Here is a 15,327-nt window from a genome sequence, read left to right on the forward strand (position 1 = left end):
GGGAGCTGCTGAACAAGGAGGAGGAGACGGTGAAGATCTACATCGACAACCAGAGTGCTATCCAGTTGATCAACAACCCAGTGTTTCATGAGCGCAGCAAACACATTGATACGCGCTTCCACTACATCAGGAGGTGCGTCGAGGACGGCAAGATCGCCGTCGAGCACATCGGCACCACCAATCAACTCGCCGACATTCTCACCAAGTCCCTTGGAAGAATTCAGTTCCAGGACCTGCGGGGGAGGATCGGCATCACCAACATCACCAAGGACTAAAACTTAGGGGGAGATTTGTTGTAATAAGTTTCAGTTTCAGGTTTAAACTCGTGAGGGTTTTAGGTGTCGATAAATTCAGTTTCGTCATAACTTTTTTCGGTTGCTTTAGTCAGACGACGGCGCGATCTGTGCGTCCGCGTCGTGAGTCTTTAGGGGAGCCGTGCGCTCGATCCAAGTCGTGGGATGACACGTTTGTTATTTCAGCTCAATAAGAGGAAGAACAGCTACAGAAAAGCAGTTAGTTGAACACTGCACCAAAACCTTTTGAGTTCATCCCGTTGTTTCATCTCTCTCGTGCCGATTCCACCTTCGTTCGATCGCGAGTTAGTAAGGGTATAGCTGACAATTAACACATCAGATGATAACATATACAACACACGCTGCTGACATCGCTTATTTCACATGGAAAGATTCTCCTATTTTTCAGTCACAAAGATCATTAGAGGGGACAAGAGGATGGCTAAAAGGGTTAAAAGAGCATTTTTTTAATAGAAATGGGTTTCCCCCCTGCCCCATTTTAAAAGAGCATTTGATCTTGTTATTTAGTTCTCGCAGCACTTCGATTGTGGGTAGACATCTGTAGCCAGATGTGTGCATAAGGTGAGATGGGATCGATGCATGTGTGAAAGGATTCTGTTATGGGTGGATAATGTTCCATCATCTGTTCTTGTATCAAATTGATTCGTTTGCTGGCACATGAACCTGAACAATTAAAAACAAGTGCAATGCCGGGCTCAGCTCACATGGTCATGGTGGTCCTTGCAGGAGCACTCATTGTCTGTATGTGTCCCCAACTGGCTACACAACCGAATGATGGATGCAATTCCAAAGTACAGTCTGATCAACATTGAAGCAGGCTCCATCATATTATTTCTCCATTTTTTTTGGGGGGGGGGGTTGAGAAACGTGGGCTTGCTTGCTTGGCATCTTCAACTGATTGGTAGAACTAGTTCTTATCATTGTGTCTTCCAGACAGGCAGGGCGTGGAATGGATATAGTATCTGCCAATCTGTCATTGCATTTTCTATTGGCTAGTGGTTCAGCCTCTATCTGTAGCCACGGGCAACAAATATTCATGTGTTGCTTGTCTTTCGGATGTGAACCCTTGAAAAACTGTGGTAGGAGAGGAAGAGTAGCGTATATTCTTGTATTATCCTTCCGTTCTATACGGGAATTAATATACAGTAATCTTCATAGATTAAAACGAGAATCTAAGCTATGACTTGTCAGTGGAGCTGGTAGGCATTTTAGTACATGTATTGCCCAATTACAGCACTACCAGTAGTGTGCTAGTTTAAGGCCCTGTTTGAAACCATCCAGATTATATAATCCAGTTTTTATAATCTATTATGTTTTCAAACAGGACAACTTATGGTGTAGATTATAAAAACTATATGGATAGATTATTAAAAACTCATAATCTACTCTATACCAGCTAAAATCAGATTATGGATTGCTAATGACCCATTACCCTTGTAAAGTTGGAGATAATTAAATTTCTACCACCGCCACCCTCCTCTTTTAAAAAAACAGAGGACAGACAAGTCATTATGCAATGTAAAACCTGGATTACAATTTATATAATCTGGCCTCCAAACATGTCCACCTAGATTATTTTTATAAACCAGATTATATAATCTATCTTCATAATTCAGATTATCGTAATCTATTATGATTCCAAACAGGGCCTAAGTCAATGGCGATCGAGCTGAATTACCGCTCGTAATTAACCTATCTTTTTAAGTCAGTGGCGAGGCAGGTCAGGTGGCCCAATCCACTGGTGATCCTCCTTTTTCAAAAAAAAAAAAAGGGTGACCCAGTCCACCGGCTGTTAGAGCAACTCCACCGGTTCAAAAAAGAAAAAACTCGGCCGAAATTCGATAAAAAACGACTGGAATTTAAAGAAAATTTATAGTTTTTCATTGATATTTGTGGGAAACTGAAATGAAAGCATCATTAAACCCTAAACTGAAACTACGTCGTCACCACCCGCCGCTGCCACCTTCTACATGCCAAGAAGCTTCTAGAAGTTGGTGTAGTCACCGTTGCCGTTGTCGTTGTCGTCGCATTCGTTGTCCTGCGCTCCGTCGTCGTCCTTACCGAACCCCTGCCTTGGGTCGCCGTGGCGAACGGGGTTGGAAGGCTCATGCGCCTCCTCGTCGCTGTTGTCGAGGATGACGACGCCGTCCTCCTCGCGACCGCGGCACCGGGCGGCGATCTCCTCAAGGGCGCGGCGCTGGCGCTCCATCTCCTCCCGGACGTAGTCGTCCCGCGCCCACTTGAGGGCGGTCTCGTCAGTGACGGCCATGGCCAGATGCTCCAGCATGACGGGGAGGAGCGTCGGCTCCGTCTTCGGCTTGACGAGGCGGGAGGAGGCGCCGCGCTCGTTGATGACGATGCCACCACTGCGCGTGCGTCGCCCTAGCGGTGTCTTCTGCGGCTTCGGTTTGACGGGGAGGAGCGCCGGCGACCCGGAGGAGCGGGAGCGGGAGCCGGACGAGGAGGAAGACTTCGTCTCCATCCGCCTCGGCATCCAAGTGCTGCCGCGACGGCAGGAGAAGGAGGGTGGTGGCGGGTACTCATACTACGGCGAGTTGCCGCCCTCGATGTGCTCGAGGACGGCCTCCAGCGTGTGGCTGGGGATGCCCCACAATTGGCGGCGCCCCTCAGAGTTCTGGCAGCCACGGGGTTCGACCCCGTTAGTGGCGGCGACCTAGTCGATGTGACGGCGTTCGAAGTACGCCGTCCACAATGTGTTGCTGTCGAGGGCGTACCTCGACAGGTTCCGCGAGCTCTTCGGCAGGGACGGCCGGATGCACGCGATCTCCGAACGCCGGTCAGCTCTAGAGAGCGGCGGTGGCACGGGACTCTGCCGGCAGTCAGCTTCCACAAGCCCGGCAACCGCATGTCCGATGGTGTCGACTAGTCCGCCTCATAAAGGAGGCGAGCCTCGTCCTCGTGGAGGTGACGGCGGCCGAAGCCGTTGGCCGCCGCTCCGTCGCCGAGGAAGCGCTCGACCATTTGGTGGGAGAGAGGGAGAGGAGGCGCCAATGACGAACGAAAGAAGAGAGGGTGTCGGCGGCGAGAGAGGTGTGTGGCCATGGCACGCGAAGGGGTGCCGTGTGAACGCGTGTCGGGAGTGGCCGGGACGCGTGTCACCGCGCCTTCACTTCACCTTCGCATTGATTTCCACAGGAAACGAGGCGATGAGGATGACGACCAAGACAGTCGCTGACTCGGTGGGTCCATAGTTGTTTCACGCCAAAAACGTTTCCGTCGACGCCCCCGTGCGCCCCCAGCGTGTTGGGTTTGGCTGAGACCGCCAGGACCAATTTCGGCCCTAACAATGAAAAATGGGCTCCTGATATGCGACTAGGCCGTTTTTTTAGTCGATGAAAAAAATGGTCTAGGAGGTCTGCTGAGGGCGCGTCTGGAGATGCTTTTAACCATTAACGAATACAGAGATCAGGATGGACATGTTTCCGATGAGAGATCCATCAGTGACGTGCGGTCTGAAATGCTTGTCTAGTGGTTGGAGCTTCAATACACCGAAATCTCTTATCCTTCTGGTTGATGTTGGTACGGAGACGAGCAGAATTTGTTCTACTGCTAGTAATAACTACTAATTCGCGCCTTGTATAATTATACAACTAACGAACCCTGCCGTGGAGTCTGGTCAGCAACACTAATTAATCAGTTAATTAACTAATTCGGCTTGCATATGATCTGAGCACATCGAGATCGACCGAGTCCTATTTTTCCGTTTCTGTCAGTGTCACTTTCAGTCTCTGCATCGATTAGTACTACGTACAGGCTGTCAGAGGCGAACCTGGTTTTGACAAACCATGGGTGGGTGCTACAAAGAAGAAGAACAAGAGTATATTCCTGCCGTATTATCCGGTCGTTCGTTGCATATAATCGCTCCGTCCCAAAATTCTTATGTTAGGTTTGTCTAGATATGAATGTATCTCTTAGGTTTGTCTAGACATGGATGTATCTAATGCATACATTCATATCCCAAAGTCCGTTCGTTCGATGTATACGTATGAGGGCAACTAGTTTAACCTCTCTTGGTTTTCTGAAAGCGGTGTTGCTGGTCATTGGATTGGATGTTGTCTCGTGTTTGCTAGCATGTGGGTCTTTCTTGTGGCCCAAGCCGGTCTATAGATCTAGATAGGGACACATAGACTTGGTAGGGGCCACATGACATCTAGACTTGACTCCCAAGCCAATGTTCACATCTCTACGCTGCAACGTTCTTCACTTCTTCTTTCCCTGTGACCGCCTTCTATCAAGCCATTCAAGCCTCTGTCCTCACCCAATCACGATCTCCCCTTCTGCAAATGGTGATCCTCTTTTTTTATGTCCTTTCTTTTCGCAGGCTTGGTGTTAAATGTATGGCTATCGAAACATCTCAAGCGAGCTTTGGTATTTGTGTTTTCAAAAGAGGAGAGATTATCAACCCTTTTGTGCAAGCTCCAAAAATAGCACACGACGGAAAAATAGACACCTAGTAAAATCGCTTAAAAGACTTATATTTTGGAACGGAGGGAGTACATGTTAATTATCGGAGAAATTCTTTGAAAGTTTCAGAGTTTTCATGCATGTCTCAAGATGCTCTAATTTTTGCATGCTCATGAGATGTACCCCGGAAAAAGGTGTGTGATGGCAAAATGTTCTCGGTACCTAGCACTAGTAGACACATTACGTTTTATAGACAGCAAAGTCATCATTTTTATTATGTCTTTACTTTGCAAAGTCCTTGTGAACATCATGCTTTTAATTTGCAAAGTCCTTGTGATTGTTATTATGTCTTTGATTTGCTTTCGGCTGCGTAAAAGCAAATCAAAAATTTCAAGTACATCTAGTAGCAGCTACCGGGAAGGTTAGACACGCTACTAATATATAATCGGGGCGGGCCATAGTTAATCAGTTTCATAGTACGTACGGCCGAGGTAGATTTAATGGTGGCGAGGACATCAAACACCACGTCCGTCCGTACCGTAAGATGCATGATGATCGATTCCCTATCATGGGCTAGTGAAGTACTCCTACTTAATTTAGCCAGTGCAATGAACGACCTTGCTCAAGGACAGACATGCATCATGGATGGCTGCGGAGGGAAATTATTTGAGTATTTTTTTATGAAAAAAACTTACTATCTATTCATTTACAATCATGATAGGACAACGAACATCAGAAATGATAAAAATTACTTCTAGGTGAGTAGGCCACCTAGCGATGACTACAAACACGAACGTGTCATTGTCATTATACCTCCCTCGGCGGAACCGGGCAAAACTTATTATAGTAGACAGTCGAAAAGTCGTCGTGTTAAGGTCCTATAAAAACAACGCATCATAACATCAACCACCATTGACAAAGAGAAGTATAAATCAGCCGAAAGCAAATTTAGCCTCCATACTGAAGGATTGATCGGCCGGAAGCAAATTATTCGAACTTGATAGCAGTTCTGCTTCATATTTATTGCTTCCTCCATTTCAAAACAAGCGTCGTGATTAACAAAAACCATGACACTTACTGTATTTTGAAACAGAGGGGGTGTAGTAATTAATTCCACAAGCAAAGCCAGACTCCACGCATACATCCGAAGATGGGTTCAGCTGAATTTGTGTGGTTTTTGATCGTCTGCAAAAATAGGCACAAGAGAAAAATGTTACTACAAATTAAGCCGGGTGTGCAACTGGAAACACCTAGGAGTATCCTTTGATGGTCCAGCCGGATATGCTCTTGGATGAATTAGCCTAGGAAATGGAGATACCAAGACAAGCAACCGATCGGGACCAGTAGCACGAGCAGCAGTTTTTTTTCTTCTTTTTTTGGACAGGTAGCACGAGCAGCAGTTAATTATATGTCCAGAAAGTTGAACAGAGCATTAGTTGTAAGAAGCACGGGGCTGTTGAATGTGCGTGATTCGTTGGCGATCGACATTACTTGGGCAATAATTTCTCCCTGGCATGGCAAGCTGGTTTGGCTCATCTCATCTGCCGTTTTGCGTGCACGCGTCCGATTGTCAAGGCCGATCCGATCTGATCCTGACAGGTGATGCAAGTCTTACCTATAGTTCCTTTTGGACTGCGGGTGTCTTAGCTATGATCGTTGTTTAACAAGTGCACAAGATTTGTAATCAGCATTGTTTCTTCTTCATTTGGACTCTGAAAAACCGTCAGGGGAAAATGTTTTTTTTAGTGCAGTATAATAGTAGTAGATGGTTGCATACATGTATATACACTTCATCCTTATAAATGCACACACAGACCGTATTCTATGAGCATTTTTGAAATACTGAGCAGATACAACATCTTAAAATTAACCAAGTCATTACAAACACCTCGTAGTCGATGAGAATCTTGCGTTCCACTCAACACACATCGCCGAAAAGTTTAAAATAAAATCCAAAAAAATACAAGCGTCGGGACCAAGTTAAGAGCTTGAACTGTTCATCACAAAGAATCTAACCAAGTGGTATGTTTCAGTTTCCCATGATGCGGCATATATAGACGTGTACATGCATAGATCTTGGCACTCGCAAGCCATGTACTAAAAACCCGTGGTTGTGAAGCTTTAGACTCGGCGAAGTCGAGCACACAGACACCTTGATGCTGAGGAAAGCATCAACTCACAGTGAAGAAATAATATATCTGAAAGACTTGCACATGATGTCAAACATGGGACTAATATCTACCGTGCATCCTCATTGTCTCGACTAGTTCTTGATATTGTGTTGTTGTAGATACAGAAGCCGGGTGCATTTTTGCTTGATATTGATGTTCGTATATTGACCTTGGACAGCAACAAAAAAAAATACAAAGGCACAAACATTTCCACCAGTTGAAAGGTTGGTTATAATTTTTTTCATTTAACTTTTTTTTTCGTAAAATGAGTGTGAAATTCACATGGATAACTTGGCAGTATACCAAGGCCTTCTTTGGCCCGGTAGGGTCAAAAAAAGCCCGGTGCTGAAAACTCAGGCCCGAACCCGTCCCGGCCCGATCGTCGGACCTGAATATTGGGCCCAAGCTCGGCCTGAGCCCGGAAAATCCTGACTGGGCCCGACCAACCCGGTCCGACTGCGGCTAAAAGTTGATATTGCTCAAGACCGAGCCCGGCCCGACCCGATCGTCGGGCCTGAATATTGGGCCCAAGCTCGACCCGAGCCTGAAAAATCCTGATTGGGCCCGACCGCGGCTAAAAATCGATATTGCTCAAGACCGAGCCTGGTCCGGCCCAACCGTCGGGCCTGAATATTGAGCCCAAGTCCGACCTGAGCCCGAAAAAGCCTGTCTGTGCCTGACCGGGCAAGCCCGATTGCGGCTAAAAATCGATATTGCTCAAGATCTAGCCTGACCCAGCCCGGCCCGCCCACTGGGCTTAAATTCTAGTCTCGAGACCAGCCCAATGGCAAGTTTAGGCCCTGTACGGCCCGGGATTTTCGGGCCGGGTCGGATCGGGCCCATGCCCTGGCATAGTTGGCAGATTGTCTTGTGTGCCAAGAAAGAAAAAATGGGATGTTGAGGATGAGGTGATGTCCTCTACTAGCTTCTACCTGTCTTGGGCGCCAAGAAAGGAAAGCAGGAGCGTTCACATGCACAGATGCCGGGTATCGTCGCAGCCGATCCGCTCCCAATCAGCGGCTTACACGCACGCAGCTAATCATGATCCCCATTAATCAACACTCTGTAATCATCTGCCCAGCCTGTTAATGTTAATTAACCACCACCACAAGAAAGAAGAGAATTAACACATGCCCTGACCCTAACCGCCAAGGGAGGAGCGGATTCGAAACCGCCAGCCGCTTCCCGCCTGCCCGGGCCCCACGCGTCAGAGCGCCCGCCTCGCCCGCTCGGTAGCTTCGCCCGCCCACCCACCCACCTACCGGTCCGCGGCGGGCGGCGCCCCCTATAAACATCGACGCGGCCGCCGCGTTGGCCCTTCCCCAATTCCCCACCCCCAATTCCCCTCCCTCCGGGTAGCTCCTCCCTCCGCGAGATTCCAACCGGCGAGGAGGAGCCAACCCCCAATTCCCCGTCCCAATCCCCCATCCGAATTCGCCAGGTCCGGAGATTGATTGCTCCGGCTCGCTCGAATCCGACGGGGCACGTTCTACTAGCCGGCCGTTCGTTCGTCGGGATGATGCTGGTGGCCAAGGAGTTCGGCGCGCTGTCCCCGCCGGGCGCGGCGCAGCGGAGGTGGGCCCCGCCGTCCACGGCGAGGGTTTCGCCGAGGGGCGGGTCGCCGGTCGCGGTGGGGGACCTCTGGCTGCGGACGCGGGGAGGGGGGGACGGGCCCGGGAGTGGGAGTAGCCAGCACGGGAGCCACGAGAGCGACATGGACCTGGCCATGCTCGTCAGCGACTTCCTCGAGGGCGGCCCCGGCGGCGCCTGCGGTGACTCGCGCGGCAGCAGCGACGGCGAGCCCGGCGGCCTCCACGACCTCGCCCACCTCGCCGACAAGATCTCGGTACGGACCTCGCGCCTCCATCCCGTTCCCCGCCTCCTCTCATCTCATCTGCTCTGTTCGTGTTGATTTTACCCCTTCTCCTTTGGGGCCAGGCTTGGTTTCCCCCAAAAATGTGCTCAATTCATTAACTAGCTAGGTTGGTTTGGTGGCTGGCTTCCACTCTGTCAAACTGCCCAATTATTAGCGGTTCCTAATCCCAACCTCTGATCAGTACAGGTTGATTGAACATTTCTGGAATGACTTTCACATATATGGTAGCAGTTGCTTCCAAATGAATTTGTCCCTACTAGCACATTTTTGGTAGCAGTTGCTTCCAAGTGAATTGCCCTCTTTTGTTTTCCTCCGAATTCTATCTGTAACCACAGCTCACGGTAACATCAACAACAAATTTGATATGCTTGATTTCATTTGACTCCACGGCCACACTGCAAAACAAAAACCTACACCATCCTTGCTAGCTTGCAGCTGTAATTTTAACTGGTTGTGTCTCAAGTTTTGATTGCACGGCAGTACAATTTAATCTCGGCTACCATTTTTAGGCTTTTATCCCTATCCTTTGGGCTAAAATAAAGCATCAGCGTGGGCACCAGTTGTTCCCCTGCTGTAATCATGAGCCAGCCGATTTGTAATCAACCATGCCATGTGCGTCCTTATTGAGAGAAGGCACTGGGCTATCGTTTTCTGCTCATTCATTAGTCTTGCCTCAAATAATAATTGGATAGCTTAACTTAGTACTGTATGGGCTGTTGTTTGCTGGGGCTCACATTTTGCACATTCCATTTAGATGTACAAGCAAGCTGGCGACGACAAGGAAAACGAGCTGCTCTCCGTGGTTCACTCGCTGCTCTTCTCCATCCACGAGACGGAGCTCCAGGATTTCGTTAGAGGTCAATGCACTGGCAGCTGCATCCGTCATCTGCTCGTGAAGCTCCTGAGGTACTCGGGATACGACGCGGCCGTCTGCGTGTCCAAATGGCAGGGCTTCGACAAGATACCTGGAGGTAATATGTCCACCAGATGAAGGCTTAATTAGCTTTATACTGACATCTTTCTATTTTTTTTTTTTGATAAATTGTCCTGTTACACACAGCTGATTGTTGTCTTGCCAACCAGGTGATCATGAGTACATTGATGTCATAGTGGACAATGACCTGACGGGTCCAGAGCGTCTGATCATCGACATCGACTTCAGGAGCCACTTTGAAATAGCCAGAGCAGTCGATCCTTACGGCACTCTGCTGGACTCGCTCCCGGTGGTCTATGTCGGCACCCTTCCCAGGCTGAAGCAGTTCCTGAACGTGATGGTCGACGCGGCGAAATGGTCCCTGAAGCAGAACTCCATGCCCCTGCCGCCCTGGAGATCCCTGTCCTACCTCCAAATGAAGTGGCACTCCAAGTACGAGAGGAGAGGCCTGCACTCCGAGCAGCAAGACTTCTTCCAGGGCGCATCCCCGAGCCACGTGCTGTGCTTCGGGCATCTGAAGAGGCTGAAATCCTCGTTGCGGCTGGAGCTCGAGACCGCAAGGCGGCTCATGATGCCGGTCAATATCCAGATCGGCTCCAAGAGGACGGCAATGTACGAGAGGCGGCGTAGGCGCTCCCTGCTCAGCTTCTGATGCTTCTTGGACGCAGAAGAATTTTTTTGGGGAAAAAAAGGAGAGGGCCTTTCTTTTTTGCGGGATTTTGACAGTTATTATGGGAGGTAGACGGTGGGTGCTAAGCACTAACAGGGGTTGAGAGTGCAGATTACATGCCAGTTTTTTTTTCTGAAGGCATATATACAAAAGGGAAAAAATACACAAAATTCTTTTTCGATTTCATTTTTGTTTTCTTGGGCGAAAGATGGATGCTGGTGATGAACCCGCTAGCATGCCATGTATGTACAACTGAGAGTTGTTACAAAGTTTTCCCCTTACCTTATATCGATTTTTGATCATACGGATGTGTCATGTCGCGTTCGTCCTCCTACTATGTGTGTATGTATTGTGAAGAATTATTATATATGTTGTTGTGCTCTGTTTGGTTCTGAAGGGAAATGATACTCCCATGGAACAACAAGATCAAATTGTGGGTGTTTTGGAAAGGCCGCCACTCGTCAATGTATTCTTGAGGCATGCTCTAGCCTTTTCCATCATCCTCTTGTCCCCTCTAATGATGTCTTTGTGATTGAAAAACCGAAGAAAAATATTTCCACGCAAAAGAAGCGACAGCGGCAGCGCGTGTTGTATATGATTATCATGCCCCGTGTTACTTGTATATTGAAGCGGAGTGGGGTGCTTTACGGAAAGAAGGGAAGATTTGCGAGGAAAGTAAGGAACACATGCGGCTGAGCGCGTTGAGAAAAGGAGGAGATGCAGGTTGCAATGGCTAAGACAAGTCCTTATTCCAAATGGTTTTCGCCAGCCTGAGCCTGCTCTGCTGAGTACCTTTTGTCCCGGATCATCATGATGTTTGTCCACCCATTTGCTTTGCCCCCCGTTGTTTTCAGTGTCTTTAGTTGAACTGGGGCGAATCAATCAATCATGTGAGAGATGTTAGATTAAGAGCAATCGGAGCAATGGTCGCTGCTTCCTTGGCTTTCAACTTGGTCCTGGGAGCATGGCATCCTCAAGCTTTGCTGTTAGCGGTTCTAGCTTTTGCTTTTCTTTCGTTTTTGCACATGATGCTTGTTTGCTCTTTTGTTTATGTTCCAGGGGATCACTCTCTCAAATGAAAAGAAGAAAGATGGCATAAATTGTTGTGGTTGCATACGAGCAAAGCACCAGGAAACAACAAGTTCAGAACTATTGTAGTTTAACTAGGAGGTAGAAGTGAAATAATTTAAATCCACAACAATAAAAAAAAGGAAAAATTGGGGCGAGAGAGGCTCGAACTCTCGACCTCAGGATCACTCGCATTAGCTATGAGACCTACGCGCTAGCCAACTGCGCCACCGCCCCCTTGTGTACGTGGCTCATCAAACAACATTCATCATTAGGATCCTGAAGCCTTTAAAACAATGTCGTCTCACTGTCCATGGTCCAGTTGCGAGGCATAAATTACTAAATTAGTGATCTAATTCTACTCATCTTCATTCCAACCAAAATTTCTATGTATGCAACTTCTGGAGATTCCAAATAGTGTGTGTACATTTCAGCAAAGCTCATCTTGTTCATTTCATGGCCGACACAATGATAAGAAGTATCAATCAATCAGTTCAAGATTCCAAAGATCCCACGGTTATCCATCAAGAAAGAAAAAAAAAGGCATCTCAAGGTGCACTTTGGATCCATCATTCCATCCAAGTGTACTTTGGGGGCACAAACGGACCACCAGGTGATTCAGCCCCTTGTACTGCTTTTATTCAGGTTCATGTGCCAGCTAACCAATCTATCCGATATGAATATAGATAAAGGCACGTGACAAGATAACAGAATCCATGTATGGATGTATGTATCGATATTCGCATCACAACTCGCACCGTCAAGGTAAGCATGAAGCGTCGTCGTTGGTATAATGTTCACCTTGAAGCAAACAAGATCATGGAAGAAAAAGTTGCAAACGCTGAATGATATTCTTTCATTTCCTTAGCTAAGATTATTTGAGTGTCTGGCAGATATTAGAAACTACACCAAGCGCACAAGCTCGGGGGTAGGAGTCCATCACGCGTTCAATGACGGCGTCTACCATGGATTATATATCTCCCTGATGGCTGCTCTGTGGAGAAGAAGAGGAGGATCGACGACTGGGGAAGAGGAGCATCCATATGTAGCCTATGTGGACGAAGAGATTGGAGATATATATAAGTGAAACGGATTCTTTTTTGGATGTGCTATATTTATCATGTGATGCCACCTCATCGATCTACACCCTCCCCTTTTCAACCAATCAGTCCCGTGTTTCTTACAACTTAATGCGATGTTCATCTTTGATCTCTCTTCCCTTCCTGACCACTAACCAACTGCTGCTCGTGCTACTGGTCCCGATCGATTGCTTGTCTTGAAGATCCGGGCATCTCCATTTCCTAGGCTAATTTATCCAAGAGCATATCCGGTTGGACCATGAAGGATGCTCCTAGTTGTTTTCAGTTGCACATGCGGCTTAATTTAACATTTTCTCTTGTGCCTACTTTTGCAGACGATCAAAAACCACACAAATTCAGCTGAACTCGTCTTGGTTCCATATTTATTGGTTCCTCCACTTAATTAGTTTGTTCCATATTTATTGGTTCCTCCACTTCAAAGCAAACTATTTGAACTTGATAGTAATTTTGTTCCATATTTATTGGTTCCTATTTTTCCGGATGTATGCGTGGAGTCTGGCTTTGCTTGTGGAATTAGTCACTACTACCTCCATCTCAAAATACAGTAAGTGTCATGGTTTTAGTTAACCACGACACTTGTTTTGAAGTGGAGGAACCAATAAATATGGAACAAAATTACTATCAAGTTCAAATAGTTTGCTTTCGGCCGATCAATCCGCCGCCTCCTAAAAAAAAAAGTTAGGGTCTCTTTGTCTTCGGTCGGCCCGCTGTCGGTCCGTCTCATCTCCTATGGCCCTAGGCCATGCAGACATGGTGGAACCTGGCATTTGCCGGTGGGGGCTCCAATTTTAGATGTTTCTTTGGGTTTTTTTAGGGTTAGTGCCTCCTCATGAAGATAATATGGCGACGACTCCTTGAAGATGAAATAAGGTTCTTCCCGCCTAGCCTTCATTTCGGTGGTGCGTCTAGCATCGTCAAAGGGTTTGTGAAGTTGTGTCTTCGGCAGATCTCGCATGATTCTATCGGTGGTTGTCTTTCATAGATCTACTCGGATCCAGTTTTCGTTTGTTGATATTCATGTGTCTTCAGGCTTGATCCTTTCCGATGTATACGACTCTTTATCGGTGGCGGTTGATGTTCTGGTGTGCTATTCCTACACGGCCTTAGCACGGCGATTTTTCGATTTCTACTACAATAAGTTTTTGCCCGGCTTCGGCGAGTGAGGGGTAATGACGACGGCGCACTCGTGTTTATAGTCGTCGCTAGGTGGCCTACGGATATAGACGTAATTTTTATCATTTCAGATGTTAGTTGTACTATCATAATTAAAAATAAATAGATTTAAAGTTTTTTCATGAAAAAGTTTAAATAATTTCCCTCTGTAGCCATCATGATGCATGTGTGTCCTTGAGCAAGGTCGTTTATTGCACTCGCTAAATTAAGTAGGAGTACTACACTAGCTCATGATAGGGAATCGATCATCGTGCATCTTACAGTACGGACGGACGAACGAACGTGGTGTTTGATTGGTGTCCTCGCCACCATTAAATCTACCTCGGCCGTACGTACTATGGAACTGATTAACTATGGCACGCCCCGATTATATATTAGTAGCGTGTCTAACCTTCCCGGTAGCTACTACTAGGTGTACTTGAAAATTTTGGTTTGCTTTTACGCAGCCGAAAGCAAATCAAAGGCATAATAACAATCACAAGGACTTTGCAAATTAAAAGCATAATGTTCACAAGGACTTTGCGAAGTAAAGACATGATAAAAATGAGGACTTTGCTATCTATAATCTATAACACGTAATATGTCTACTAGTGCTAGGTATCGAGAACATTTTACGGTCACACCTTGTAATCACAATTGGGAGGGGTGGGGATGGGCAGGAGGGGCAATTTTGTTTTTTACTCCTCTCGTGAGAGAGAAACTAGCGAAATCTCACAGAGTGTAACAATGCCTTTGCAACATAAAGACATAGTAATCACAATGGCTTTGCAAGTAAAGGCATAATGAACATAAGGACTCTGCTAACTATAGAACGTAACGTGTCAAGTAGTATAGGTACCAAACATTTTGCCATCACACCCCCTTTTCAGTCGCGCGCTCTGTCTGGAGCTTGCACAAAAGGGTTGATAATCTCTCCTATTTTGGAAACACAAAATATTTTAGTTAAGTAATAGCACACGTAATTTTGAGATGTGGTTTCATCGTTTAGTTCATGACAACATGGGTTCAAAATTTGATCTCGTGCTGATATGCTCCGATGACATGATAAAAATGAGGACTTTGCTATCTATAATCTATAAAACGTAATATGTCTACTAGTGCTAGGTATCGAGAACATTTTGCGGTCACACCTTGTAATCACAATTGGGAGGGGTGGGGATGGGCAGGAGGGGCAATTTGTTTTTTACTCCTCTCGTGAGAGAGAAACTAGCGAAATCTCACAGAGTGTAACAATGCCTTTGCAACATAAAGACATAGTAATCACAATGGCTTTGCAAGTAAAGGCATAATGAACATAAGGACTCTGCTAACTATAGAACGTAATGTGTCAAGTAGTATAGGTACCAAACATTTTGCCATCACACCCCCTTTTCAGTCGTGCGCTCTGTCTGGAGCTTGCACAAAAGGGTTGATAATCTCTCCTATTTTGGAAACACAAAATATTTTAGTTAAGTAACAACACACGTAATTTTGAGATGTGGTTTCATCGTTTAGTTCATGACAACATGGGTTCAAAATTTGATCTCGTGCTGATATGCTCCGATGACATGATAAAAATGAGGACTTTGCTATCTATAATCTATAAAACGTAATATG

At 46.6% G+C, this 15,327-nt stretch overlaps 1 protein-coding gene and 1 non-coding gene across 2 annotated transcripts; one reads left to right on the plus strand and one right to left on the minus strand.

The window, feature by feature from the left end:
- Window positions 1-8,178: 8,178 nt before the first annotated feature.
- LOC123445710 lies at window positions 8,179-10,772 on the plus strand. Its single transcript, XM_045122735.1, has 3 exons — window positions 8,179-8,756; window positions 9,541-9,757; window positions 9,870-10,772. The coding sequence occupies exons 1-3, from the start codon at window positions 8,427-8,429 to the stop codon at window positions 10,370-10,372; spliced, it is 1,050 nt and encodes a 349-aa protein (XP_044978670.1). The 5' UTR covers window positions 8,179-8,426; the 3' UTR covers window positions 10,373-10,772.
- An 836-nt stretch (window positions 10,773-11,608) lies between these two features.
- TRNAM-CAU lies at window positions 11,609-11,695 on the minus strand. The gene is given in 2 exon segments: window positions 11,609-11,644; window positions 11,658-11,695. It is a non-coding gene; the product is annotated as a tRNA-Met (tRNA).
- Between the last annotated feature and the right edge of the window lie 3,632 nt (window positions 11,696-15,327).

Source organism: Hordeum vulgare, chromosome 3H (assembly GCF_904849725.1).
Source record: "Hordeum vulgare subsp. vulgare chromosome 3H, MorexV3_pseudomolecules_assembly, whole genome shotgun sequence".
NCBI classification, from domain to species: Eukaryota; Viridiplantae; Streptophyta; class Magnoliopsida; order Poales; family Poaceae; genus Hordeum; species Hordeum vulgare.